General features: G+C 35.4%; 1 protein-coding gene, 1 long non-coding RNA gene and 1 pseudogene across 9 annotated transcripts in view; 2 read left to right on the top strand and 1 right to left on the bottom strand.

Annotated features, from left to right (window-relative positions):
* LOC144291785 (uncharacterized) overlaps positions 1 to 27,998 on the bottom strand; it is a 52,619-nt gene that overhangs the window by 20,844 nt on the left and 3,777 nt on the right. For 3 of the 5 annotated variants that reach the window (XR_013359283.1, XR_013359286.1, XR_013359285.1), the window contains exon 3: positions 17,570 to 17,641. This is a non-coding gene — a long non-coding RNA (uncharacterized LOC144291785). Of the gene's footprint in view, positions 1 to 1,954; positions 2,078 to 17,569; positions 17,642 to 27,998 lie in introns of those variants that run through there. The other 2 variants (XR_013359284.1, XR_013359287.1) reach the window with 2 other exon arrangements.
* LOC144291350 (thymocyte nuclear protein 1 pseudogene) lies at positions 2,266 to 5,129 on the top strand (annotated as a pseudogene).
* LOC144291784 (uncharacterized) overlaps positions 21,913 to 27,998 on the top strand; it is a 73,716-nt gene continuing 67,630 nt past the window's right edge. For 2 of the 4 annotated variants that reach the window (XM_077861555.1, XM_077861557.1), the window contains exons 1-2: positions 21,913 to 22,169; positions 24,105 to 24,166. In XM_077861555.1, coding sequence (XP_077717681.1) covers positions 22,078 to 22,169; positions 24,105 to 24,166 — 154 coding nt within the window. In that variant the 5' untranslated portion in view covers positions 21,913 to 22,077. The remainder of the gene's footprint in view (positions 22,170 to 24,104; positions 24,167 to 27,998) is intronic. The other 2 variants (XM_077861556.1, XR_013359281.1) reach the window with 2 other exon arrangements.

The raw sequence follows: 27,998 nt of genomic DNA, 5'->3' as shown, positions 1-27,998 counted from the left end.
GGTTTCTATAATTTTGTTAGCCAGAAAAAAATACAGCCTATTCAGGTAAGCCTGCTGATATTTTAAAGCATAAAGTAAAGACTTTTAAAGATTGAATATTTGAAACCTTTTGTCAGTATTATAATTTTAACAGTTAAATGATAACCTATTTTCTTAATATGCAATAGGTCCAAAACCAAATATTATATGCGTCATTAGAAATATAACTGGGGGTCTCCTAGGTGGCTCAGTTGGTTAAGCATCTGCCTTCAGCTCAGGTCATGATCCCAGGGTCCTGGGATGGAGTCCCACATTGGGCTCCCTGCTCAGTGGGGAGTCTGCTTCTCTCTCTCCCTCTGCCTGCCACTCTCCCTGATCATGCTTTCTCTCTCTGTGTCAAATAAATAAATAAAATCTTAAAAAAAAAAAAAAGAAATACAGCTGTGACCAAAGTGTGTTTTTTCCTATATATTAATATAAGGCAAACACTTCAAAGCACATGTTAATGGAGAAAAAGCTGGAAAATATGCTTAGGAAAAATAAATATTGTTAAGGATTTTTTAAATTAATAATCAAAAACAAAACACCAAAATGTTTTGTTTAAAGCTAGGCTTTAATCATATATTACACAAAAGTAGTCAAATTACTGTTATTTCCAAGGGCATTTGGGAGGTAATATATTGCCAAGAATGGAAATTTAATATCAAAACAGATTAGAAAAGGTAGTTAGCATTGTCCATATATCCTGATTTGACTAATTAGTTTCATGTAATCCATTAAATCATCAGCCAGATTTACAGTAGCAAATCTGGTAGCATTGGATCATACTACTTAAAAACAGGAGCATCTGGCAACAATTAACCTAAGAGGAAATTTCCTTTTCCATTTTTATTATTATCACATAAGTTTAAACTCCATTTAGGCTATCATTTATGTTTATTCAGAGACAGACTACTTGTAAACATATCCTTTTCTTCTAGCTCCTGCTCGTCTTTTAAAAATTTTTATTTCAAAAAAAATAAAATAAAATAAAAAATAAAAAAAAATAAAAATTTTTATTTCAGTTTTGATCTTTGCCCCCATTTCCTCTTTGGGTTACATTTTCTCCATTATGGGTTTGCTGGAAAAAAAAAAATCTCAACTACTATCATTTGCACCAGAGGTGAATTACTACGATTAAGTGAAGGGATATTTGTTGCAGTATAAATGCCCTATTTGTTAGACAAAGCAATCTAGTCGTCCTAAGATCTTCTGTTACCACAGAAAAGCTGGAGCTCTGAGAATAGAAATCTGGAGCTAATGCTTTACAGGTGACTTAAAATTTGCAGTTGGTCTTGACCCTTGCAATGTCAATCCATTTCCTTGTATAGATCAACTCCAATCAATTTGTTTGTGTGAGTTTCTGTAAGAATAACTTCCCTTTAAACTGCCTCCCGGTCATTTACTCTTTGTCAAGCAGGTGGTACAATTGTTTCCGTAATTGCTAGTAAGCAAGGAAGAGTGGTCAACATTACGGTAAACTGAGATGTCTAAAGTCTGAGAACTTTTGCTTCCTATGAGGTCTTGGTGAGTAGCAGTTACACTTATCACTGCAGAAACAGAGATGAAGCGATTGATCTATCATCTGTCTATCTATCTATCTATCATCTATCTATCTATCTATCTATCTATCTATCTATCTATCTAATCTATCATCTATCATCTCCCATTTCTCCCCATATATATGATCCCCCTGCTGAGGTACTTCCTCCAATCCCATATTTTTAAGAATCCCTGGTTACAAAGGTCCACCATTACTAAGCACAAAGAGAAATGGATCCTTGCACTCTGGCCGGGCATTTTTAAAAAGTATATAAATAAATAATCAAATCTATTTTTTGAGTGTTTGTGTGATAAGTATTCAAAACACATCTTTCATGATGAATGAATTTTGTACAAAGTCTTTAAGACATTGATTTTTTTTGTTTTTGTTTTTGTTTTTAATTCCCTTGGTCATGTTTCTGCTAATTGAGAAGTCTCATTACAGTTGAGAAGTCCTTTGAAAACGCCATACTTTTCTCGCTGTTGCTGCGTGGTCAAGCACTGTCAGGTTTCTGGTCTCAGGACATGGAATCAAGAAAAGAAATAAAGAAAATGGTATTCTATAGGGCCTCTTCTTCGTTTTACCTTTTTTTTTTTTTTTTTTTTTTGGTAGACTCCCCACTCAAACTAGAGCTTCTTACTCATTGAATAATCTACATAAGCTATTAATCTTATTTGCTTCTTCAGCATATAGAAAGCAAGAAGATGATGAAGTTAGGTATTTGTAGCTGTTTCTTAAGCAACAAGGCAAAAGTTTAAATTACTTGTTGCCATTAATATTGAAGACAAATATGGGAAATTGAGTTGAAATTGTATCCTTTAGGAGCCGCCTGGGTGGCTCAGTGATTGAGCCTCTGCCTTTGGCTCAGGAAGTGATCCCTGGGGTCCTGGGTTTGAGTCCTACATTGGTCTCCCCATTGGGGGACCTGCTTCTCCCTCTGCCCATGTCTCTGTCTCTCTCTGTGTCTCTCATGAATAAATAGGTAAAATCTAAAGAAAAGAAAGAAATTGTATCCTTTAAATAAAATAGCCTAGGAAAAATAATTCTATATTTTGCTAAAACATCTCTCCAATACCTATTTAGGCTGATAGCCAGGGCTGTTTTCTTGGTCTCAAGACTCATGCTAAGCTTTAAAGCCTGTGTGTTAGTCGGCATGTGTGTGTGTGTGTGTGATTGTGTGTGTGTGTGTGTGTGTATACATGAATACATCCAGTAACATTTGAAATAAAAACTTCTATCACTCAACCATGCAACTCAAATACAATGTATAATAGAAAATCACCATATGGAAGATTCACACACTGTGGGGTGTAAACATCAAACCCAATGTCTTGAAATATTTAAAGCCATATGTGGTAACAAATGTTTGCATCAGTAATCTGGGTGTAAACTGAATTTTTGGTGCAGTATTTGTATCCCCTGGCTTAATTAACCTGTTTCATTTTTCTCTATATTTGACAATATGAAAATTTACAAGTACATTTTAATAACTTCTCGTCTATTTTCCTATGTTTCCTGTATCTCAGTAACAATTGGAACTCAAATTCTTTGGCAGATCACATTTGTTCCAATTGAAAATAAAAATGTGTTCTGGGATGGGAAAGGCAAGCTGGGCTAGGGACAGAGATGTAGTCAGATGCTTTTGGACCACGGTTCATGAAAACTTCATTCCTTCTGGTGAAAACCCAGCCTGATAAATTGAATCCTGTGACATGGAAAGTCATGTCATATTATGAATTCTGTTGACAGAATGCCGATGACAAAAAGTTTACAGATTATTTAAGTAGCAGAATGAGAGCTTTTCAGATTATAAATTTATGTTAATATTTTAGATTAAACCTGATTTTATGAAATATATTGTTTCTTCAAAAATTGGAATAGGAAGAATTGCAGAAGAGCAATGCAGCTCTTAAAAAGCCACAGGCAGCCCAGCAGAGAGCTGTAGGGCAAACACTGCCTATAGAGGAGTATTGTATAGAGCAATTAGCAGGAGGCCCTAATATGCCTATCATGCTCAGTCATTGGCTGGGAGCTGCCTAGGGAGACTGCTTTTGACTCAGATATAGTAACCGAACCCAGAGGTATGGTAACTCCAGGCTGTTATCTGACTGAACCCTCTGCAACAGGTTGATTCTTGAAGATATATCTGAGTGGTACACATTTATTGCCTCCGCATTAGCAAATACCAGATTTTTAAAATACCATTTATAATAACAACAAACATTAAATGGTACTAGGTATTAATTTAACAACAACAACAAAGTACTGTAAGAATTTAAGGGAAAAAAAAAGTAAACCTAGGGAAATCATAATAGAATAATTAAATTTAGAAGTATGCGATGATCAGGGATAGCGATAATCCATATAAATAATTACTCTACAAAAAGTAATAATTTACAAATTCAATAAGTTTCCAGTTGATAGCTTAGAAAAATTTATAAAAATATTTATGAAATATTATATCTTAAAATATCCAAGACATTCGTGAGAAGACTAAAAAAATGAGGAGGTTTGTCCTACCAAATATCAGGGCTAATTATAAAGCCATAATAAATAAAAAAGTTAGAGAAAGTAATAGATCTGTCAGATGGTGGGGTCAGTGCTGCGAGAGAACACCCCTGCAGGGAGAAGCCCCAGAAAAGGCTGGCTGGGGCTGCTGAGCCTGCTGCTGGGCCAACAATAAGGGGCCAGGAGGAAAACATATCAAGACTAAGAAACCAGCAGCCCCATCAGCTAAAGTGAGTAACTCCAGCCCTAGGAAGACAGGCCTCTAAAAAATGTGGGAAGAATCTAAAGAGTTACTGGTTGAAAAAAGTCAGAGCTAGAAAGCGACTAGAGAAAGGTGTACATGGGAAGTTTGCACTGAGTATCCTAAAGCCAGCCCAATCAGACAGCATGCTGGGATGGTGTTCCCAACTGGCAGGACAGGCTGGCAACTTCCTTCCAACCATGAAGCTAAAGGAAGAAGCCTTCTTCTACCATCACAACTGCAAAGAGCCAGGCATCACAGGACTTGTGAAGCTTGTCAAGGAGGCTTACTCAGACATCCCATAGTTTGAGAAAAACAATCCCCATTATGACCCATCCGGCAAAGAAGACAACCTCAAATGGTCTGTGTTGGATGTACAATTTGTTCCCATGATGAAGTGTTTCATTACTCTAGCTGAGCTTAAAACCCATCACTGAGCCCTTAAAAAATATGGCTCTCTTAGAGAAGCAGACCATAAAAAGGGCTCTTAACTTAAGAGAACAAACTAAAGTTTGCTGGAGGGGAAATGGATGGGGGACGGGCTAAACAGATGATGGGGATTAAGGAGGGCACTTGTGATGAGTACTGGGTATTGTATTTAAACTAACGAATAATGAATCACTAAATTCTACTTCTGAAACTAATATTACGCTGTATGTTAACTAACAGGAATTTAAATAAAAAACTGAAACATTAAAGAATATATATTTGTCTCTATTCACTTGCCAGAGACTCTCAATTCAGTCTCTGACCCTAGAAGAGTTTGATTTTATTGAACCTGGAAAAAAAAAAAAAAAAAAAAAAAAGGAACCAAGTTAACTGGAGACACTGTTGCTGGAATGTGTAAGAAGTTAGCTACTCCAAAGAAGTCAAGCTTTTATAAGACAAAAGAAGGTGAGGAAGCTTGCTTGTTATGTTCACCAGAGGTTGTGTACATTGGTGGTTTTCAGGTACTTTTTTCAATAAAACACTAATATGAACAAAAAAGAAGGTAATAGAATTAACTAAGGACTTAAAAAGAAGCCTATCAATCTATCATATTTTAATAAACAATGAAATGGAAATATAAATAAATATGTAAAGGACAGGATCATCATTCAGTGTTACAGGACAAGTGATTTCATCAAATGGAGTTTTGGAAAAGAAATGGAGCCATATTTCATGTCATACTTAAAAGTTAAATACAAGTGACATCACCAAGATGATCACATCTTGGCTGTTTCTGACTTTGATCTTTCTCACAAGAGCGATTAACGTCTACTAAAGAACAAGACACCACCGAAATGATCCTAGAACACAGGGGGAGGCTGACTCACCCTTACACCTTGAGACCAAGACAGATTGCATTAGAGGGATAAGAGAAGAGGCTACATTTTAACCACATTGCCCTTCCCCCAGACAATGCAGACCATGAAGAGAGAACTCCTCTGAGACTTTAGTTCTTCCAGTAGGAAATGACAACCCAGGGGGAACAACCAGCCTCCGCCAGTATAGGGGTCATTCTATGAGACCCCTACTCTGATCTTGCCCCACAGGGATTACAGAAAATCTGTAGCCCCAAGCAGAGGTTCTATTTACATGAGATAAAATAGACTTTAAACTAAAAATGGAAAAAAGAGACAAAGCCAAAATATAATGATAGAGAGGTCAGTACATCAAGAAGTTATAAGATTTTTAAATATTTGTGTGTCCAGTACTAAAGCACCTAAATATACAAAGCAAAATTAACAGAGCTGAGGGGGGGAATAAAAATACAATAATAGTTGAGAACTTTAGTACCCTGCTCATAACAATGGATAGACCGTCCAGTCAGTGAAAATATAAGGAAACTGTGGATTTGAAGAACACTATAGACCAAGGGGACATAACAAACATACACAGCACATTCTAACCAGCAACAAGCAGAATATACATTCTTCTCAAGTGCCCCGGGAACATTTTCTAGGATAGTTATATTAAGCCATAAAAAGGGTCTTAGCAAATTCAAAATTGAAATTATACCAAGTATCATCTCCGACAACGAGGGCGTATAAATCTAGAAATCAATAAAAGAGAAAACTAAAAAATTCGTGAACACATATAAATTAAACACCACTCCCCTGAACAACTAATGGATCAAAGAAATTATAGAGAAAATTTAAAAAAAAGTTTTTTGAGACAAAAATGGAAACACAGCATACCAGATCTTATGCAATATACATAGCAATAGCGTTTTTGTTTTTTTTTTTTTAAGATTTTATTTATTTATTCATGAGAGACACAAAGAGAGAGAGAGAGAGGTACAGGCAGAGGAAGAAGCAGGCTCCATGCAGGGAGCCCGACATGGGACGCCATCTCAGGTCTCGAGGATCACACCCTAAACTGAAGGTGGCACTAAACCGCTGAGCCACCAGGGCTGCCCAGCAAAAGCAGTTTTTAAGAGAGAAATTCATAGCAATGAACACCTACATTAAGGAGCAAGAAAGATCCCAAATAAACAACCTAACTTTATGTCTGAAGGAACTAGAAAAAGAAGAACAAATTGAGGCCAAAGTTAGCAGAAGATGAGGGTGTTGGAAGGGGAATTGGAGAAAGGTGGTCAAAAGTTATACAGTTATACAACAGTAAGTACTAGCAATGAACGTACAACATGATGACTATAGCTAATGCTGCTGTATGACACATAGTGCAGTTGTAAGAGAGTAAATATTAAGATCACAAGGATATTTTTCCCTTTTTCATTTCTTTATTGTAACTAGATGAGAAGATGGATGTTAGCTGAATCATTTTAATAATTTCACAACAATGTAAATCAAACTATTATGCTGTGTGCCTTAAATTTATATAGTGATGTCAGCTATTTCTGAATAAAATTGAAAAAAAAATCAGATACAGGAGGATGAGACTCTAAATAGGAAAGCTACTACTTTAAAATTTAGGAAAAAATGCAAAAGAATATCTTATGATGGGAAGGAGGAACTAATATTCTTACAGGAGAGACAAAAACATAGCCATAAGAAGTAGACAAATTTGACAATATTAAAATTAAAAACTGTTAAACAATCAATAAAACTAAAAGCAGATAACAGAATTAGAGAAACCATTTATAACCTACCAAATTAAAAATTAGTATTTATATTTTTAAGTCCCCACGATTTAGTAAGTTTAATAAAAAGTAAGTAACTGACAAATGAAGAGACCAAACGATTCTTAGAAGCAGAACTATGAATTATCAATACATAAGAAGAGTGGCTGAAACCTGTTAGTAATTAAAGAAATAACTATTTTTAAAGCCAGAAGTCAGTCACTTGCAATTCTTCAGATTTGGTAAAAAAAAAAAAAAAAACAAAAAAAAAAAACTCTACAAATATCAAGTATATTTGCTTATATATTGATGAGATTTTAAATGCACGCAACTATTTTGGAGACACATTTGTTGATACCTAATGAAATTGGATGGCACATTTGTTGATATCTAATGAAATTGAAGATGAGTATACTTTATAGCTCAGCAATTTCACAACAATATACATAGAGAAGTTTTCACAGTAGCATAAGAAGACCTGCTCCAAAATGTTTGCTATAGCATTGTCTGTAATAGCAAATATCATAATCAACTTAAATTCCCACTAACAGCAGAACAAATATTTAAATTGTGCTTAAATCGGGCAGTTTTGGCATAGTGATTTGCAATGATTTTTTTGGAGCTACACTGCCAGTGTACGAAATCCAGCTCTATCAACTTTGGGCAATTATAGCTCTATGCTTCAATTTCTTCATTTGTAAAATGGAGGTAAAAATTGTGTCCGCTTCTTGTTTTTTTGTGTATAAAAATTAAATGATTCATATAAATAGAATTCAGATGTAATCAGATACATAGTGAGCTTATAATAATTATGAGCTACTATTAATATCAGTCATATGACAATAGACAATACAACAGATAAAATGAATAAACCCAAACTATATCTATTAATGTGAATGGACTTCAAAAAGTTGCATTTAAGACATTTTTAAAGAAAAATATATAAAACATGATACAATTTACATACATTTAAAACTTGAAAATGGTACTATATATAATCAGTGAATATGTTCATTTATTTTAAAAGTTTAAATCATACATGGGAATTCATCTGTCACTGGAATATTTCATTTGAAAAAATAGACCTAAAGGACATGATGTCCAAGTGTATCTGAGCATTGCTTGGCTCTTCTCTATCTTTTTATTAATGCTTGAAATATTTGGTAATTAAATATATCATAGTGTTAATTTATTTTTTCACCAAGAGATCTGTATTTCCCAGGCTCTTAAGTTCAGTTCCCTGCATTATTCAATTTTTAGAAAGCTTCAATAGCTCTTAAAACTACAGTTTCATTTATTTATGTAAGTATTCTTTGGTAATAATTAGACCTAATCCATATGTGATATGAATTGATTTTATAATGTAAATATGTAATAATCCCATTACTGAAATGTATGCAAGTTAACTAATATAATATTTTGATAAGTACAGAACATTGGCTACAGAATTATTCCATCAAAAACAGAAACAAAAAAGTAAGTAGTACAGGACATTCAAAACAAGAATTGAAAACTGGGGCATCCTGCACATATGGTGAAAGAATTATTTCCTTCAGAGCTTCCAATGATGCCTGACCTGTGCCTATGCTCCATTTCTTCTATATGTTCTCATTTTGGTAGCCTTTCTGATAGACAAAATAGTCCCCATAAATCCTTCTCAGAGCCTGTGATGAGGGCCTTGCATCATTCAGACAAGGGGTTGGCAAACATTTTGTATGATGAGCAAGATAGTAAATATTTTAGACTATATGATTCATATGACCTCAACTCTGTAGTTGTAGTGCAGAAGACATAAGCATAAATGATTTGCACATGAAAGGACATTGCACAAGTAGGTGATTGACTACAATTTCCAGCTCTAAGTCTCTACAATGACATAGTCAGTCTCTCACACCTTATCAGAGCCCAGTGAGAGGCTATTACTTTCCTCTTAAAAGATACAAGATTGTGGTAGTTGCTTTACTCCAGAAACCCAACAACACTGTGTTGTTTTTCCACTTTGGGAAATGCCCAAGTAAATCCATATTCGCTATTGACAACAATTGTTAACTAATGAATAAGGACCAAGAAGAAAGGCCAACTGTTCCTAACTGTGCCAGGAGGATAGTAGCCTTTCTGGTCCCTGAATAATCTCTAGAGCAAATTTCTGACAGATTTATTACTTGGTGCTACAGTTGAGAATATACCAAACTATGATCCTTATCAAGTAGTTGAAGTAGTCATTTTTTATTATTCCTTGTGGTTTAGTGGAATAACCTAAGATTATCTTTGACCTTGGGAATGACTCCAAACAGCCCCATTCCTTCAATGATCTCTAAGGACTTCATTGTTGGTTGTCCCACCAATGGTTTTGGTTAAGTTAGTGGTCCATGAGTTCATCTACATCCTTTTATATGATCACAAAGGCTAGAAGCCTGTACTTTCACTTGTTTCCTTCTCAACCATGTTCATCCTATCACTGGTGTAATGTAATGTATTCAGTGCAATGAACGTTGCCATGACAAAAATGTCGGGAAATGCACACACTTGTATAGAATAAAAGACAAACTGCTAACACTTCCAGATAAAAACAAATTGCTTCAATGGGTCTAAGTATATAAGGACCCAGATTATTGCTTAACTGAGTTCATTACTGCAAATTGTAAACACGATGTCTTTTAATACAGTTACTAGATAATGATTACAGCAATGGTTGAGATATTGGTAGTCTATATCAGTCTTTAGATTATATCTGTTCTTTGATTTGGTGTTGAGGGAAGTAAAGGGATTTTAACAAACCACTCTTCTAGATTTCTTTGTTTAGCACAGTGTCCTCCTTACTTTCACCAACATGGCTAGATTTAGAGTTTACAAGTTGATTGAGGATATGTAGGCTTAATTTGACTACTGATTGATAGGTTTCCCATACTCCAAGTCAAAAAAATGTTGAGTATTGGCTATCCTTGTCTTCCCATATATGAATATTACTCAATAAAAATACTATTGCCCATAAAATAACAGCTATTATTTGTTCTGCATTTACCACGAGTCAGATATGCACCTAAACAATTTATATTAAACAATTCTTATAATTCTTTTGGGATATGGTCCTTTCTAGTTCTATTTTATAGCTACTAAGTCTGGAAATTAAAGATATTTAGAGAAATATTTAGAACTAATTCTTCTTACAATCCTATGGTCCTTACCACATTTTTTCATATCATCACAATTAGTCTTTTAGATGAAATAAAATCGATTTTCTCTACTATTCAGACATGTGTGGAATATTGAATATAACATAGATGTGTTAAAGAGAAACAAAACATTCCTCTAAAAGAACTAAGCATTTGTCAGTCACCAGTCCAGCTCTTGGGACAGTGAGTTCTCAGACATTTAGTCTGCATAATACCGGTTGAAATGTCAGTTGTGAGTTTATGAATAGAAAAACAGATAGGACAGAAAGAAGGGTCAATTAAAACTAGTAAAACCTGATGTAGCAGCCAGATGGCTGACCTTTCTCTCAATATCATCTCAGGGTACCCAGGATTCTAATGTCCTGGTTTATTGTCCCAATGGCAACGCATTAGCATTGTTGGATCAGCCCACATCAAGCTGATGCACTTTCAAACTTTAAGCCAGCTGGAAAGAGACACTCATGGTTCTGGACCTCAACTCTGTGCTCTGAGTCAAGCTGTCAGGATAAGCTAAGAAGCTCTTCTTGAATTCTAACCTCTTGGCCAAAAAGGGAATACATTGCCTCTTTCAGCATTGCTAAGCTGTTTTCTTGCTCACAGGTATATGTAATGTTGGGCATGGACAGGAGGTCTATTAATTGAATATGTCATTGGATAGAAAGAAATGGTTGAATCAGGCTTATGATTCAACTTGTAGGTTTCCCATTTCTTCTATTTCTGCTCTTTTTTGAATGCTATTTTTGACAGGTAATTCAATGTTTCTCTATCACTATTATAATGAGAAATTATAGCTTACATGGGTCCAGAATCCATTAGGGAGGAAGGAAGGAAGGAAGGAAGGAAAGAAGGAAGGAAAAAGAAAGAAGAAAGAAAAAAAGAAAGAGAAGAAAAGAAGAAAAAAGAAAAGAAAAAAAGAAAAGAAAAAATTTTTAGGCAAATGTGTAGTGAAGAATTAACTTCACCCAGAAAGGTTCACTTGGCCTTAGTCCTGGCTCCTGGGAGTTAACTTCTAAACGCTTGAAATAATCTGAGTGTTGGAATGTCTTTATTCATCACGGCGGCTTCTGGGACCACAGCTGATAGGTTATGCTAACAAGATGATTGGTGGTAGGTTAGGGTCCTCAGATCCCAAATGATCATTTTGCTAAATAGATGACTCATTGTGGGGACTGGTCAGGTCCAGAAATACCAACCATGTGATCAGAGAGTTAGAACTGTTGGCTATATGAAATCAGTCTGATCCCCAAGGGTTGGGACTAGAGATTGCATTCAACCATGTGGGCAGTAAATCATCCATGTCAACCTTATGAAGCCTCAATAAAATCTCTGGACAGTAGAGCTAGTGTGAGCATCCAGATTTGGCAATATTTCATGCACACATTGTTACACTTCAGTGCCAGGAAGGTAAACATATCCCTTGGGACAAAGAAGCTTTGCATTTGAAATACTCTTCCCAGTCTTAAATTCTGCCTCCTGTGTTCATAATAAAGTCATTTTGCCACAATAAAACTAATAGTAAATATAGTGCTTTCCTGAGTATTGTGAGGGAAATTATTAAATGTGAGGATGGTCATGGGAACCCCCACATTTTTAGCCAGCTGGTCTGAATTAAGGATGGTCCTCAAAACCCCCAAACTTGTGAATAGTGTCTAAATTCTTGGGCAGACTTGCAGTGTGGAGGCTGTGCCCTTAATCATGCAGGTATATCTCAGAGATATTGCAGGTTTGGTTCCAGACCATTGCAATTAAGTGAGTATCACGATAAAGCCAGTCAAACTAACTTTTTAGTTTTCCAGTGCATGTAAAAATGTTTACCATAACCTATAGTCTATTAAGTGCTCAATAGTATATGTCTAAAAAATATACATCTTACTTAAAAAGCACTTTATTGCTAATAAAATGCTGTCATCTGAGCTTTAAGTGAACTGTAATCACTGATCACAGATCATTACAAATAAAATAATGAAGAAATTCGAAATATTGCAAAAATCACCAAAGTGATGGCATAGAGACATGAAGTGAGCAAATGTTGTTGGAAAAATGGTGCTGATAGACTTGCTCAAGGTAGGATTGTCACAAAACTTGTTTGTAAAAAAAAAAAAAAAAAAAAAAGAATATCTGAAAAGTACAATAAAGCAAAGCACAATAAAATGAGGTATGCTATATTTATGGATAAGATAAGGAAATAAAACAAATATATGTGCCTTGGTAGAAAGCATACATAATAAGTACGGTAAGTATTTAACATACAAAACAGATATAATTGTGAGAAGAAACTAGGATTATGGATGCTATATATTCAACTGTTTTATATGTTAAAAATTTAGTGATTGACTAAAGCACAGCAGCACAAGGTGTGGCCTTACTGCCAACTTACAAAATAGAATTGTCAAGTAAAATTTTGTTGTCTTCAAAGTTCAAGCTGCCACATGAGGTTGTATGGATCGTGCACTGCACAAGGGCACTCAAGAGTCAAGTGCTAGCTCTGTTTGCTCTGCCACTTGTCTTGGCTCAGGTTTGTACCTGGAGAGGTTCCATTTCTAATTCCCATAAAATTATCACATGCACTAGCTACAGCATTTGCCCACCGTGGAAGAAGACTTCAGTTTCCGAAAAGAGATTTGAAGATATTCACTTTCCATATTCTCTTCTCTCTCGACTAGCATATTCAAAGTTAACTGTAAAACTCATGAACTCACAAAAAAAAGGATGTACTTGAAGTTACACAAAGACAGAACAGTAGCAAAGTTCATGGAATAATGAATACCAATATTCTTATTGGGAAATGAGAAATCTTCTCGAGAAAAAATATGTCAGGCAACTCCAGTCCCTTGAGTGACCTCTTGGGATTCCTATAGATGCTCTTTGCAGAGAGCACTTTTTCTGTTCGTTATTAAATTATTTCCCAAACTTCCTTCAATTCTTTATAGTGCTGTTTGACCTACAAAAAAGGTATTGAAATAGAAGTTTCTTTTCCCTTCTGACCAAATGAGAAGGGCAAGATTTGTGGAAGTTTTTCAAGAAAGGAATGAGCTGCTTATTACGGTGAATTATGTGAAGGAAAGGGCCAACATATAATTTGGTTTCTGCTCTTCCTATTTAATCCTATTAGTTTCAGTCTTTGTGATACATCTTCTGTGCTTTCCTGAGCAGTCAAATCCCCTTTTGGTTTGAGCGGGTGGCATGACCGGCTGAGTACAGTCATAACACAGGCAAGATTCTTCCTTTAGGGTTCATATAGCAAAATAAGAACAAAAGGCTTTTGTCAAGGAGGATGAAAACCATCTTAGAAGATATGGACATGACCGACCCTGAAGCAGATACCTTTTCTCCCAAGGTGGTCCTCACCTCACAAACCCGTCTTCACTATTCCTAGAGGGAAGTTTTAACCAAGATGCCCTAATAAGATTGACTTCTTAGCTGATCGGAATTAGAAATGTTCAGAGACTGGTGTTTTTCTGAAAGTAGTTTAAATTCGTCTCAAAAGTCAGCAATCTGTCTAATGGCCTCAGCCAATTCTGTCCCCATATGGAGGAACTAAAAACAATAATTGCTACATTGGCTAAACGCTTACTATGTGCTATGACATATTTGAGCACTTTACACGTATTTACTCCCCGACGACTCACAAAACACCATATGAAGTAACTAATATTGTCATCTACAATTTACATATGAGAAAACCGAGGTGTTTAGAGACTAAAATAACTTATCCACAGTTGACGAAATCTGAGGTGATGAAGTTAGATGCAAGCCTGGGAGTCGGGCCCAGAGTCCTGACCTGCAACTTCTCTGATTGATCAGGATTATATTCAGGACAAAGAATCATAGAAATGCATAGATCATCAATGTCAATACACTAACTAGTGCTTAAATTATGTCTGCATGAATCCTATTAAGCAAACACAGCATCTCTGGAGATAACACCTCCACTCTCTTATAATTCTGGACATTTTATAGAGTTGGGGGGAAACAATTAACCATTCCTTATGTTCAGACTGTCTGCTTGACTTAGGCAAACTGGAGAGAAGTGGCCTGGGTGCTGGTGTCTGTTCTTACAAATGAGTTGAAAAATTCCAGCAATGTGCTATCCAATTAAATGGCTGCGTTCATGCGACACTTCTCATCCAGATGGAGGGTTTTGTTTCATTATTTGCTGAAACACTTTCTTCTCGAAGGCTACAGTGTTCCCACATGCTTCAAGTAGCATTTGTGCAGTTTGAAACAATACCTTCATTAAAAGATCTGGTGAAAACTCTTTTTTTTTCTTTTTTTTCTTTTTTACAGGGAAAGTATAAATGATAAGGTTTCAAACTTATCTGAAATATAAGAAAACTTACAAAATTAACAGGAATATGGTATTATCTGTAGCGAAGCAGGTGACGTTGATGGTTTCTTTTCTTCTTCTTCTTCTTTTTAATCATGAAAAGGGCCTTGATGCTAAGCAGATGGCAGCTATGTTATTCAAACCGGATGGAGAATGAGTCTTTCCTTAAATCTCTTCTCAGAAAGTGAATACAGTTACCGATCAGCAGTATGTATGCTGTTTTAAAACAGCTGTTAGAGTGAGTGGGCAAAATAACACTCCACATAAGTAAACACTCTTTCAGATACTCACATGGCCTTAGAAATTAATTTAGCAATTTTGATTGTCAACTTCTATTGTCAGTCATTATCTTCCTTCCTTTTATGTGGGCTACGTAACAGCCTTCCCATTGAAAGTTCTACCTGCAATCTCTGTCATCAAATCCAGCCTCCACACATCTGTCTGAGCTGTTTCTGAGTCATATATCTTATCAGATCATTTCAGTGCTAAACATTTTCAGTGGATGCTTGATTGCCTGCTACCAGCCCATATTGTTCAATATGGAAAACAAGAACCTTTACATTTAGCTTCAACCCTCTCCAGTCTGCAGTGGCGACACATCCTGAAGATAATTGTCTTCACTTCACAATTCATCCAACAACATGAGGATAGTAGGTAAAGGTAAGGGTACCAGTCTCCTCTAGAACACCACACAGGGCTGTATGATCACTCAGAGGTAAAAGTGGTGACGTGAGGGTTTTTATAGGTAGCAAGTCAGAGCAGGATTGATAACAGTGAAGAATTATTGAAAAAAAAAAAAGAGTAGAAGGGCAAAGAAATTCAAATGCAGAAACATGTCCCAGAGCATTCATAGTCAAACATACTTTGAAAATTAGAAGTCATGCATTATCTGAAAACTGCAAGAAATAGGGATAATCTGCTACTATCTTTAGGTGATGTCATAGAGTTCTGCAAAGCTGTCATTTGAAATGCAGGTTGGAAGACATTCAAATAATGAGTTTGACAATACTTTAAAAACTTTTATCTGCCTAGAACTGTGATGACTTTCGAGGAAATAAATTGAGGATAGGTTTATTGCCTACAGATGCTTTATGTACTAATTAAAGATTTTTATTGCTTTTTAGATTTTTATCAAATAAATGTTAAACTTAAATCAAAACAAACTTTAAAATATCAGTGAAAAAGTATATATACATATCAACTACTCATTATTTTGAAACTTATCATGTAAAGTTAAGTGAAACATTTATTGCTCTCTGTAGAAAATAAATTGACATCCACCAACAGCAGCAGTGTTCAAGTGGTCCTGTTTCAACACACCCTCCTGAATACATTTGGTCAAATTTTTTGATCTTTGACAATCTTAGGCTTGAAACATGATAATTCATTTTATTTTCTCAAATTCAAACTTTTCTAACATGAACAATGCTGGGCATATGAGTTCTGTGTTTAAGACTCATTTATATTTATTGTCTATGGGCTCTCTCCTCATCTCTTGCCCTTTTTCTTTTTAGGGAAGACTTTTTTATATAGTAGGATATCAGTCTATCTATTATATGAGTTGCAAATAAGTTTTTCTCTAGTTTGTTATTTGTCCTCTTTTGGGGGGTTGTGTCATGTTTATTGTTTTTCTTTAATTTTATGTGGTCAAATTTCTTAGTCTTCTTAATTTCTGGGCTTTGGATAACACTTAAAGATATGTTTTGACATCAAGATTAGAAGATTTTCCTATACAGTGTTCTTTTAATAATTTTATGGTTTTATTATTTTACATTTAAATCTTTGATATTTCTTGAAAATTTTATGGTCTAAGGAAAGGATTAGAATAGTCTAACCCATGAGCCAAATGGGGTACACAATGAGCAAAATCCAGTTGTATCAATTATTCATGCTCTGTCTATAGCTGCTCTTTATTGTGCCGTAACAGCAAAATTGAAGAGTGATAGAAACCTGCAGAGCCAAAAATATTTACTATTTGGCTCTTCACAGAAAAAAAGTTTGCTGACTCCTAAGACGTGTAAATGTAAAATACTAGATATATTTTCTAAGTAGTTAAATGTTTTTTTATGTGACTTCTGTCCACTAATTTCAGAGCTGTCTTTATAATACACCAAAATCATTAAAGATCTTTAGAAATGGAAGGAAACACAATGTCCATAAGCACCAAAATTTCACAAAATCAGGTTAAATGATCTCTTGCAGCATCTTATGTAAACAGAGTTTGGATCTTTCCTTCCAGGAGAGGACTCTGGTGTAAATAGTAAGAAAACAGAATTTATGTTTTATTGAATCTTCTTCCTATATCAGACAGATCCCATATGTTTATCATGGAGTCACATTTTCCTTCTTCCTAAGATTTCTCAGTAGGGGAATGTTCGATGTATGTACAGCACAGATACAACCAGAAGATTACCTCTCATGTATGATCTATCCATCTGGTTGAACACATATTATCAATGCCATTAGTTTTTTGAGAGGATTATATTTATTCTTGAGTGTAAAAATGAAGGAAACATATTTGTTCTTTAATATTTGTTCATTTGTTCTGAATTTTTTCAGTAGCCTGATTGAATTGACAAAGACTTGTAATGATTTTGTCAGTAGTCTGATTGGATTGACAAAGATCTATTAATTGGCCTTCCTCTTGCTCCTCTTGAGATCCATGGTATCTATTGGTGACTGGGATTTGACTTACCTGGATTTGGAGATAGGGTCAGTCTGTGATGGAGGATCATTTTTCTCAGTGCAAAGATGTTTCTCAAGGGATCTTCAGAAAGATGAGAAAAAGGCTTACTTACATATGGTGAATTTCATCCACACAAACCCACACGGCAACCAAAGGAAGACGTTACTTGCCAATATTTGACCCACTTTTTGTTTTTTATTCCCACTTTTCATTTTTATTTCACACAAAGTACACTTCAGTGCCCCTGTGACTTTCATCTTTGACACACTCACAAGTTACTCATCAATATGCACAACCAGCCTCCCCCCCTAGGGGAAATCAATGACTAAAGATGCCCAACATGAGAGAAAGTGGAGGACTGGCAAGTGAACTGATACTGTAAGGAATAGAAAGAGGACTCTATCTGCCAAGTGGAATTCAGCTCTTTAAAGGAACAGTTAAATCTGTGGTTTTCAGGTAGCCTAGGAAGTTTTAAATGGCCGCTCATTGTGAGAAACTCATTTCGAGTACATTTGAAAGGCAGAACATCTAAACGTGCGGTGGCCTTTGCACCTCTCAGGAACTTTGATTGGGCCCTGGCTGCGAAGGAGAATGCAGAGAACTGAGTCACCAGCACAGCTTCTGTAGCACCCTGGGGTCCTTTGGAAGCAACTCCTCGTCCAACCTCCGTCTAGGATGGGTTAGAACAGTGACTCCTCCAGGCAGGGGTCTGAGATAAACGACCTCCAGAGTCCTCGTTCAGCCTCGCAAGGCTTTGATTTTGAACTGACGAAGTGCAAGCCGACTTTAAGTAGGTCATCCAAAGAGCTCACATCCTGGCATGTAGTTGGCATTCACTAAATACTATGGCAGAGAGCGAGAGCGAGGGAGCCGGCAATGGACGTTTTTGAAAGCAAATCTTTCTACCTATTTGTATTTTTTTCCTAAGGATTCTATGGGCCTCTTCCTTCCCTGGGAAGGTGCTCCTGTGAGTAGTAGCACCAATTAGCATGAGCACAAATATGAGATTATATGAGATCATTCATGGCACCCAGGTTCACAAAGCTACTATGGAAAAAATTAGAGTAACAATGCCTCTGCTTGATTATATAATTTGTTGGTGAGGGCAGGTGGCTTTGGCTATTTTTTACTTTTTGGGCCAAATATTTCTCATTGCAACCTGTAATTATATGATTGATTTTTTTTTTTTTTTTTAATTCATGGGTCTAATTAACTCTGGGACCTTAGCGACTGATACATTCTCAATCACGTAACTCCTTGACCTAACAGCTTTATAGTTATTCTTTCACCTGCCCCACAAACCTTCTTATCTACTATCATCTACATTATATACCATAATATAATGTAGAAGAAAAGTCAGATGCTGCTGTAGGTTATTGGTATCTGTGTAACTTCCGTGACCTACATAATGATGCTTCTTTAATAACTTACATAACTCATGGAATCTCACAGTTACAGGAGACCTGTGTGATCACCTAATTCAATGCTTTCATTGGTAAAAATGGAGACTTTGAGATCTTTGTCAGTTTTTCCATCCCATGTACCAAAGCCAATGTCTTTCACTTATTAATAAAATGTACATTTTGTCTTTATTTCTGGTAAATTGTTTTACCAACACAATTTCTTTTCAAAGCAGAAGATTAAGACAATTTCTTGCATAAATTCTCTTCTTCATGAGACAATAAAAGATAAAGATGATCATAACAAATCAGCACAGTTATTTGAGATGATTACATTTATGATAGAAAATAATTTCAAAATGATGCACATATTTTGTGTTTTTCTTTCCTCTTTGCTACCTTAAGCATTGACTTGAGTTGAGCTATCCTCTGAGGTTCTTTCTAAAAGAGAGTAAAGCTCATTGCTGTCTGAGTCAGTACCAAACTCATTTCTCTGGCTTCATTAGCTCACTCATTCTTTAATCATAGAATCTGGATTTTTTTTTTTTTTTAATTCTCTCACTGACTATCTACATTTCATTTTGATGACTCTCCTAGGCACTTCACTAGTATGAATAACATGGCTGACTCTTGGTTTCTTTCTTTTTTTTTTTTTAAGATTTTATTTATTTATTCATGAGAGACACACAGAGAGAGAGAGAGGCAGAGACATAAGCAGAGGGAGAAAGAAGCAGGCTCCAGGCAGGGAGCCTGATACGGGACTCAATCCTGGGACTCCAGAATCACTCCCTGAGCCAAAGGCAGATGCTCAACTGCTGAGCCACCCAGGAGTCCCTCCTGGTTTCTTTCTTAAAAGAATTCCTATAGTGTTTGCTGTAATGTATATGTGTACTGTGTGGGATGGGAGAGGCTCCCTCTGCATGGCTGATGTAAACAATAAGGTACCTTAAACCAAATTCACACACACCAATAAACCTACAAAAGGATTTATTTACAGAGTAAAGGATATCTCTTTATTTTTATTGTAAACTGTTTTTAGGGAGAAGGACATAAAGTAGGTTTCTCTTTTGTTTTTGTTTTCCAGAGGTATACGAACTATTTCTATTTTTAAAAAAATATTTTTTTATTTATTTGAGAGAGAGAGAGCACACTTACAGGGAGAGGCAGAGAGGGAGAGAAAGAATCCTCAAGCAGATTCTCATTGAACCTAGAGCCTGACACAGGACTGGATCCTAGGATCCTGAGATCATGATCTGAGCTGAAATCAAGAGCTGGACACTTAACCAACTGAACCACTTGGGAGTCCGTTACACAAACAATTTCAGAAAGTTAGGAATTTTGTAATTTGATAACCTGAATAGCAATATGTAAGCAAAAATAATATTTAGATTGTTTAATAAAACAGTGTGGCTTAATATGTTTTTTTTTTTTTAAATCACAAATAAATTCCATCTATTTACTATGGTGAGACTTTATGTTTTTCATTTTCTCATTATAATATATACTTAGAAGTAACAAAATTGGGGATCCCTGGGTGGCTCAGTGGTTTAGAGCCCGCCTTTGGCCCAGGGCATGATCCTGGAAACCAGGGATCAAGTCCCACATCAGGCTCCCTGCATGGAACCTGTTTCTCCTTCTGCCTGTGTCTCTGCCTCTCTCTCTCTCTCTCTCTCTCTCTATGTTTGTCTCTCAGGAATAAATAAATAAAATCTTAAAAAATAAAAAAATAAAAAAAATAAAATCTTAAAAAAAAAGGAAGTAACAAAATTGTTTTTGAATTTACATTTGAAATATGTTATCAACTCAGCCTTGTTAATAAGTCAAGTGCTATGATTTAGAGGGGCTTTTTGGTAGATTGTCTATTTGCTGCTCATATACTGAGCATCATTTCTTAGAATTCCAAATCCCGTTAGTTAATAATGATAAGAAATAACAAAGTTGAAGAAAATTGCCCTGCAAAGATAGGCAGCTACTCAGAACATTAGAAAAAGTAGCTTAAGTCTATTTCCCTTGAGATTAGTAGTTTCCACTGAAATAATTTGAATATTTTTAAGTGTCTTTGTTTTGTTTTGTTTTAAATAAATTTATTTCTGTTGGTAAATTTGAACTGGAGGGTATACAACCCCTATGAAGACTACCTTGAGCAATATAAAGAGCCATATTTTCTCCTGAATGAAATAACAGAAAATATGTACCCATCCAACACACATTTTTTTTTCAGATTTTTTTTTTTTTTTTAGTTCATAGGTGCCAAAAACATGCTGTTTCATGTTTTGTATCTCTGTAATAACACACTCACAGAGAAGACCATTCCCTCCCTCTTACCCATCAGAAGTATAAAGATCCCTTAAGAAACATCATGGGGATAGTGAAACTGCCAACAGATACCAAAATCATTTTGTTATTATTTTAATTATAAAGCGCAATAGAAAGCACAAGTATTTGAATATTCAAAGTGAATCATTACCATGTGTATAGGCAGCACATTTGGCAAATGATGAAAAATGAAACACTGAGGATTTGTGATAAAACCATAGTTACAACAAAGCTGTTGGGATGAACGTTTTAATTCATGCTTGCGGGTATAAAGTCATAGCTTATCACGATGGCCAGGCGGACTTATTGAGTATTCCTGTTTCTGAACTCTTTTCATTGACATTTTTAAAGCTATTCCAACATGATGATAGAGTTTCTTCTTCTGCTATCTATGACATGCTTAAGCAGTGAGAAGAACTCTTGAGGATGGATGACTGATATACATCAGTTCACATCAAACAATTTGAGAAGGAAAGAAACCAGATGAAATATCTTAAACAATGGAATAAAGAAACTTGCACAAACACATAGAAATGAGATTTTTTTTTTTAACAGCTCTGATTGTTGCCCAAGAATGTATTAAAATTCTGAAAGAGAAGGCAAACTTCTAAATTCTTTGAATACTTCATCCTCCTCAGGAATGATAACACCTGGAGAAAGAATTTTCTTTCATTCCAAAAAAGACATCTATCCGTTCAATGCTTGAGCATTAAAACTTGATGAGGTGTCAGGCTTTCACTGGGCACCAGGGCGAGAACAGTGAATAAACGCAGTCCTCAAGGAGCTTACACTTTAACTACAATGAAAAGCAATGTGGTTGATCTCAATGAAAAATGGTGTAGTACAACCATCCATCAAACTATCAATCAGTGGCTTTCCCTGATGAGTAAAATGTAAGGGGGCTCTCAAAATGAGTGGCATTACAGCTGACATAAGCTCTAGAAAGAAATGGGACTGGGCTTTGTCTCTGAATCCTGCCTCCTAGCAGAAGTACTGAGAGGATGTTTACTGAACTGAAGTACACTGAAACCATAATAATGAAAGATAGATCAAATGTGGGGCTTTTTTTGTTTGTTTTTTGTCATAACAGATGTGAACTTTTAAAGAAGAAAATTTATACTTATTTGACGAGTCAGCCTTCATGGGATTTCCTAGAACCCAATAGTATTTTTATAAAGTCAGAGGTAAAAATATTGAACCAGATTCAAGTATATTCTGTGATACGGGCGCAGAGAAAATCACAGTTCAATCGTGGGTCATTAAAAAATGGATTTCTCTAGCGCTTTGGTCTCACTTATCCCATAAATTTGGGAAAACTCATTTGCATGTAGTTTCTTGTTTTTGTTTTTGTTCCCCACCCCCCTCAAGTATCCAGCAAGGTGGCAGGTCTCACTTTTTAGAACAGCAATGTAAAACAATGATTTCAAATAGCTTGAAAGTGTTGCTAGAATTCACTATTCTTGGATAAACTCTGAATACATTTGACTCATGCTCATTAATTAAATCATGTAAGAGTAACTGCACTGGAGACACATATTCTCAGTAGGAGAAACAATAGAAATCAATTTACATCAGAATGGAGCCCTCTGGGCTCAAGAATCAAAACACCTTAGTTCATTTTGCTATTACTCTAGGAAAACAACACTTGAAGATGTATGTTTCCTTGAGATTACTCACAAGAAATAACCTTTGGTCAATTCCCCTCCTTTTCATTCTTAGAGAGAAGAGCGGAATAAGATGATCAATAGTTATAATTACAATTTTCTATCAACCCTTCAAATGCCTTCTTCTAGGGTATCCTTACCTTTAAAGATTACAACCTTTGGAAATCTATGAGGCATTTTCCTTTTTCCCTGACAAAGTATTTACTATTAATTCTGGAACTCAAATGCAACACAAATTAGCAAAAATGGTTTTAATAGTCATGGAAAGAAAATCATTTTATACAGGGTGAGGAGACTTTTCTCAATGCAGTAATTAAAGGTGAAGTAATTAGGTATAAAAATGAATTTTCTCTATTGTTGCTTTATTAAAAATGAAATGTTGAATTCTGATTGTTAACAATTAATTAAGCAATTCATTTTACACTTCCAAAGTCCTAATGCTTGAACACTTGCTGAGAATAGGTGAGATATACAATGTAAAGCATATACCTGGCACCATGTAAGTGGGCACTAAAAAATTATTACTTTTCTACTTATTTCTTTTCAATTTGTTCTACTTAATGTGAACATGCATTTATTTACCCATTTAGCTAATATTTATTGATATTGCCTGTGTCAAGTACTCTGCTATGTATTTGAGATTCAAAAGGTAGCAGAAATGAATTTTTCATAGCATTTACTAGCCAAACTGACTTCCACATTGGGAAAAGAAGCAACACAACACGTTAAAACTTAATGGGCTCTAATACTCTTTTGTAATTGTAATATTTATCAATGCTGACACAAAATACCAACATCATTGTTGGGATTACGTTAATGAAAACCATTGGTTTGATGACATTTAAATAAAATATTTAATTACCTGACTCAGCTTTTTACTTTATTCCTGACCGTTTGGGAACAATATATTGTGAGTTGTATAGTCATTATGAGATTCATTATTCTAGGTGCAGATGTTCTCTTCAGGGAGGCACCAGATAACACTTGTCCAAGATGTAGATAAAGGTCTCAAATATTTGAGGTATGTATGCCTTGTGATCAAGCCAGTTGCTAGCACATGCAAACAAAACTACTGGCTGTACTACTTATTCTTTTGTGTATTAATTAGTTGTTAATTCTGATAGAAAGATTATTATTGACTATATTTGCATCTGTCTTTTGCAGATTCTCCATAGATAAATTCATTTTGTACTCCTGCCAAATTCAACTTGGACCAAAATATCTATGTGAGTGTGTTACCTATCAATCAGTATTTTGTGGACATCCTAATCAGAGCTGTGTCTTTTTTTGTGTTGAGAAATGTTTTTAAAAGCACGGCTTTTAAATGACTTTTAAAATGTTTGGTATTTGAAAATGTCAGGTTTTTAAGCAAATTTTTCTCAGGAATGAAGTGCTAGGAATCCCTGTTGAAGTGGAATATTTCTACTGGGCTATTCACAGAACTACCACTGTTCCCATAGTAACTTGTTCTTAGATGAACAATGAAGCAGAGGGACTGGTGTGTGTATTGAAAATCTGACCCAGTGATATTTGATAAATACTCACTCATATCTGGGAGGAGACAGTGGAAGAGCAGGGTTTTATCAGGGACTATAAACATATTGATCAGTTGTACAGACAGGAAAAATAAGTGATTTTGAGGCATGCTTTTTATCTTGTATCCAAATTTTCTCTAGATGCCTTCTCTGTGGTCTGGAAGAGTTATGGTTTTGATGTAATAAGAAAAAAAAATCCTGTGGAGTACCTTTTGTAGAAATCTTCAGGATTTTGGTAGGATCTAGGATAACTTTTTCTTACTGGTACAATTTTACAAGCACTGACCCCATGCCTGGAATGATAATAAGTGATTTGATGGATCTATACCAACATTTGGCTCTTTCTGTAAGACTGGAATCCTTAAAGGAAATGAGCCTGTTAGAGGTCAGATACTTGAAATTAATCTGTGAAAACATGAGATGAGTAATTGTCATCAATGATTTAAAAAGATGTATAAAACCAAATATAAAAAAATAAACTACCTAACTTTTGAAGTTGCTTTTGAAGTTTGCCTTGCAAACACCTTAAGAATACTCTGATGTCTGTCAATGCCTAGAAATCCATGCCTTCATCTCTTACAATCTTTTTTTGGTTCACAACACTTCTTTTTTCTTAGAACCAGCAACACAAAATGCAGCGCTTAAAAAATTTTCCTCGTCTTACTCCAAACTCTAATGGCCCTACAGATTTTATCGTGTGCCCCTCTTTGGACATAGCATATGGGTTCTATTATCAAATAGGATACTTTCAATCGCATCAGCTTAATTATATAATTGTAAATTATGTCAGCCTTAATCCTTTGTTCATACATTCAGCATGACTTGTTCTGTACTTATTTGTATCAAGTCTTGCCTCTCCAGGGGAAGTGGAACCCCAAGTGGCCATAAACTCTGTTTTCAAGCTCCCTGTCATGATGGCTAGAACTTAGGAGATGCTCAATATGATTCTTGTTGGGGGTTGGGCTGGAAATGTGTTCTTGCTGCTGTAGAGCTAGAGTATAGTAGGGGTCTCAATGAAGGCTAATGAATGCAAGTTGGTTGTATGACTAACCACTGAATTTAACATTTTGTATAAGAAAATGTATAGCCAGCAAAACAATAAATTTTAAATTCATTTTGATAGTTGTATTTTCTTTCCCAGAACATTGTGTAGAATTTGTCACTGTTTTTTAAATACAGTGGAAAATTTATATCACTGTACTTAAAGATAGGGAGATAGACTAATCAGTGAATTCAGGTGTTTGCTTTCATCAAGTAAATTGAAAAAGACTTTAGGGAAGTCAAATCTAACAAAGTTGTGTGATTGTGTTTGTGTGTCTATACACATTTATATTTGTATTTATATGCGTACTAAAGAAAAAGATTAACAAAATAATTTGGAAGGATCTAGGAAATCTTAGTGCTTTAATTTTGATACTTTGAACTTCAGGCAAATCTCATCACATTTTCCTTATTTTTCTTATGCTTTTTGGGATTGATGAAAATTTTCAAGAAAAATGCAAATTGAAATGTAAGTACAAATTCTAGCCTCCTATTAAGATTTCCATATATTTTATTTTTTATTTTATATTTTTTAAAGATTTTATTTATTTATTCATGAGATACACAGAGAGGGAGAGAGAGATAGAGACACAGGCAGAGGGAGAAGCAGGCTCCACGCAGGGACCCCAACGTGGGACTCAATCCCGGGTCCCCAGGATCACGCCCTGGGCCAAAGGCAGGCGCCAAACCGCTAAGCCACCCAGGGATCCCCAAGATTTCTATATATTTTAAAACTGTATTTAAAAAATTATATTGTGCATAACAGTCTTGAAAAAAATTATTGGTCCAAATTGGTGTCAAACTGTGTATCTTTCTTTTTCTTTTCTTTTTGTAACTCTGTATCTTTCAAGATAGAAATCAATTTCACGTAAATTATCCCTTTCTTTAGCTATCATTCTTTTCACAAAATCTGTAAAAGTTAATAATACATTAAGAATAGTAATTAACTGTGAGGTTTGGTACAATTATTCTTTATCTATCAAAACCTCTTTAATTGGCACTGCCATGGAAACAGCCTTAAATTCATGATCAGGTAAATTGTATGGCACATAGAGTTTTGAGGGCGTCTTTCTCTGAAAGGTTCATGGGTAAATAATACATGAGTAGCCTTGTCCAAGAGTTAAATATATGGCTGGAGAATCTGCTTATTGGTTTTAGAAACCAACTCTGATTTTTTTGCACTATTATCTATAAAATGAGAATAATATTACTACTGACGGTGCTGACAGATAGAATTAGATGAGTTAATGTATGAAGAATTTTTAGATTGGTTATTGATATATACAATAAGTGATAACTGATAATATTAGTACTACTAGTAATGGTTATTTTGTCTTACACAAAGTACTTTTAGTTCTGTGTACTCGTTTTTTTTTCTGTAAAATAGAGATATTGCATTACTTATTTACAGTTTTATTATGAGCATTAAGCAAAACAATGCATATGGAGTGTTGAGCACATTGCCTGACAGACATAATCAATAAATATTAGCTTTACTGCTATGACCATCAGTCCATAAATTCTTCTCTACCATATTGCCGTCCCTCCTCAAGTTGTGAACTGTTGTTTAAGGCTCTGTTTGTGCATATGTGTGTGTGTGTGTGTGTGTGTGTGTGTGTGTGTTTTCCTTTGAGAGAAGAGTTAGTCTATTCAATCCAAGTTCAGCTGTACAAAAATGATGGGGGAGGGAATCCACTGTGTGATTGATTTGTCCGGCTCTCCAGATCTCTTGGGGAAAGCCCTGTGCATGGGCAATAGCATTTTCTCACAAAGAGCGTATGTCCCCAATTCCCCAGTCTTCTTTTTCATGCACAATTCTCTCCCAACTGTTGCTACTGTTTGGCTCATGTTCAAGATAAACAAACATTGTTATCGATTCAGAAGCCTCCTTCTGATATTTGCAAAGACCAAAAAAAGTGTCTAGATCTTGGTACGTCAGTTTATTGTTTTTAAAACAAAATTACTTTGCACCACGTACCTTCTCATCTATTTACTTTGGAGTTTTCAATTTCTTTCTTTCTTAGACAATAATTACTCACCACTCACATATGTAGTCAGTGACAGGATACTGATTTACTCCCCATTACACCGAGGGGCTCTGCTGTTTTATTTTTCTTTCTTCATTTTATGTACAAGAAGAAGTCTATGCTTTAATCGTCCTTGAACTAACTGTGCCCTACACTTAGTTCCTCCCATGGGAGGTAATTTGCTCTCTATGTGCCTCTATTCTCTGAGGTTTTTGCACTCTAAGTTTTTGTTGTTGTTTTGTTTTCCTTTTGTTGTTGGTTTTTATTGACCTTTTCTCATTGTTGTAATGGGGCTGTTTTAACCCTTTCATGGTGTAGATAACCTTGCTTTGATTCCTTGATTGCATCAAGCAAATCTTATGTCCACGATATTATTTCAAATTCTTGAGCTTCATTTCCTATTAGCCCCTCTTTTTTGGTTCCTAAACCTCAGTTCATCCCAGACCCACCCTACC

This window comes from Canis aureus, chromosome 20 (assembly GCF_053574225.1).
Source record: "Canis aureus isolate CA01 chromosome 20, VMU_Caureus_v.1.0, whole genome shotgun sequence".
NCBI classification, from domain to species: domain Eukaryota; kingdom Metazoa; phylum Chordata; class Mammalia; order Carnivora; family Canidae; genus Canis; species Canis aureus.
Note: the sequence above shows the minus strand (reverse complement) of the source record. Positions and strands in the feature narration are given on the sequence as shown.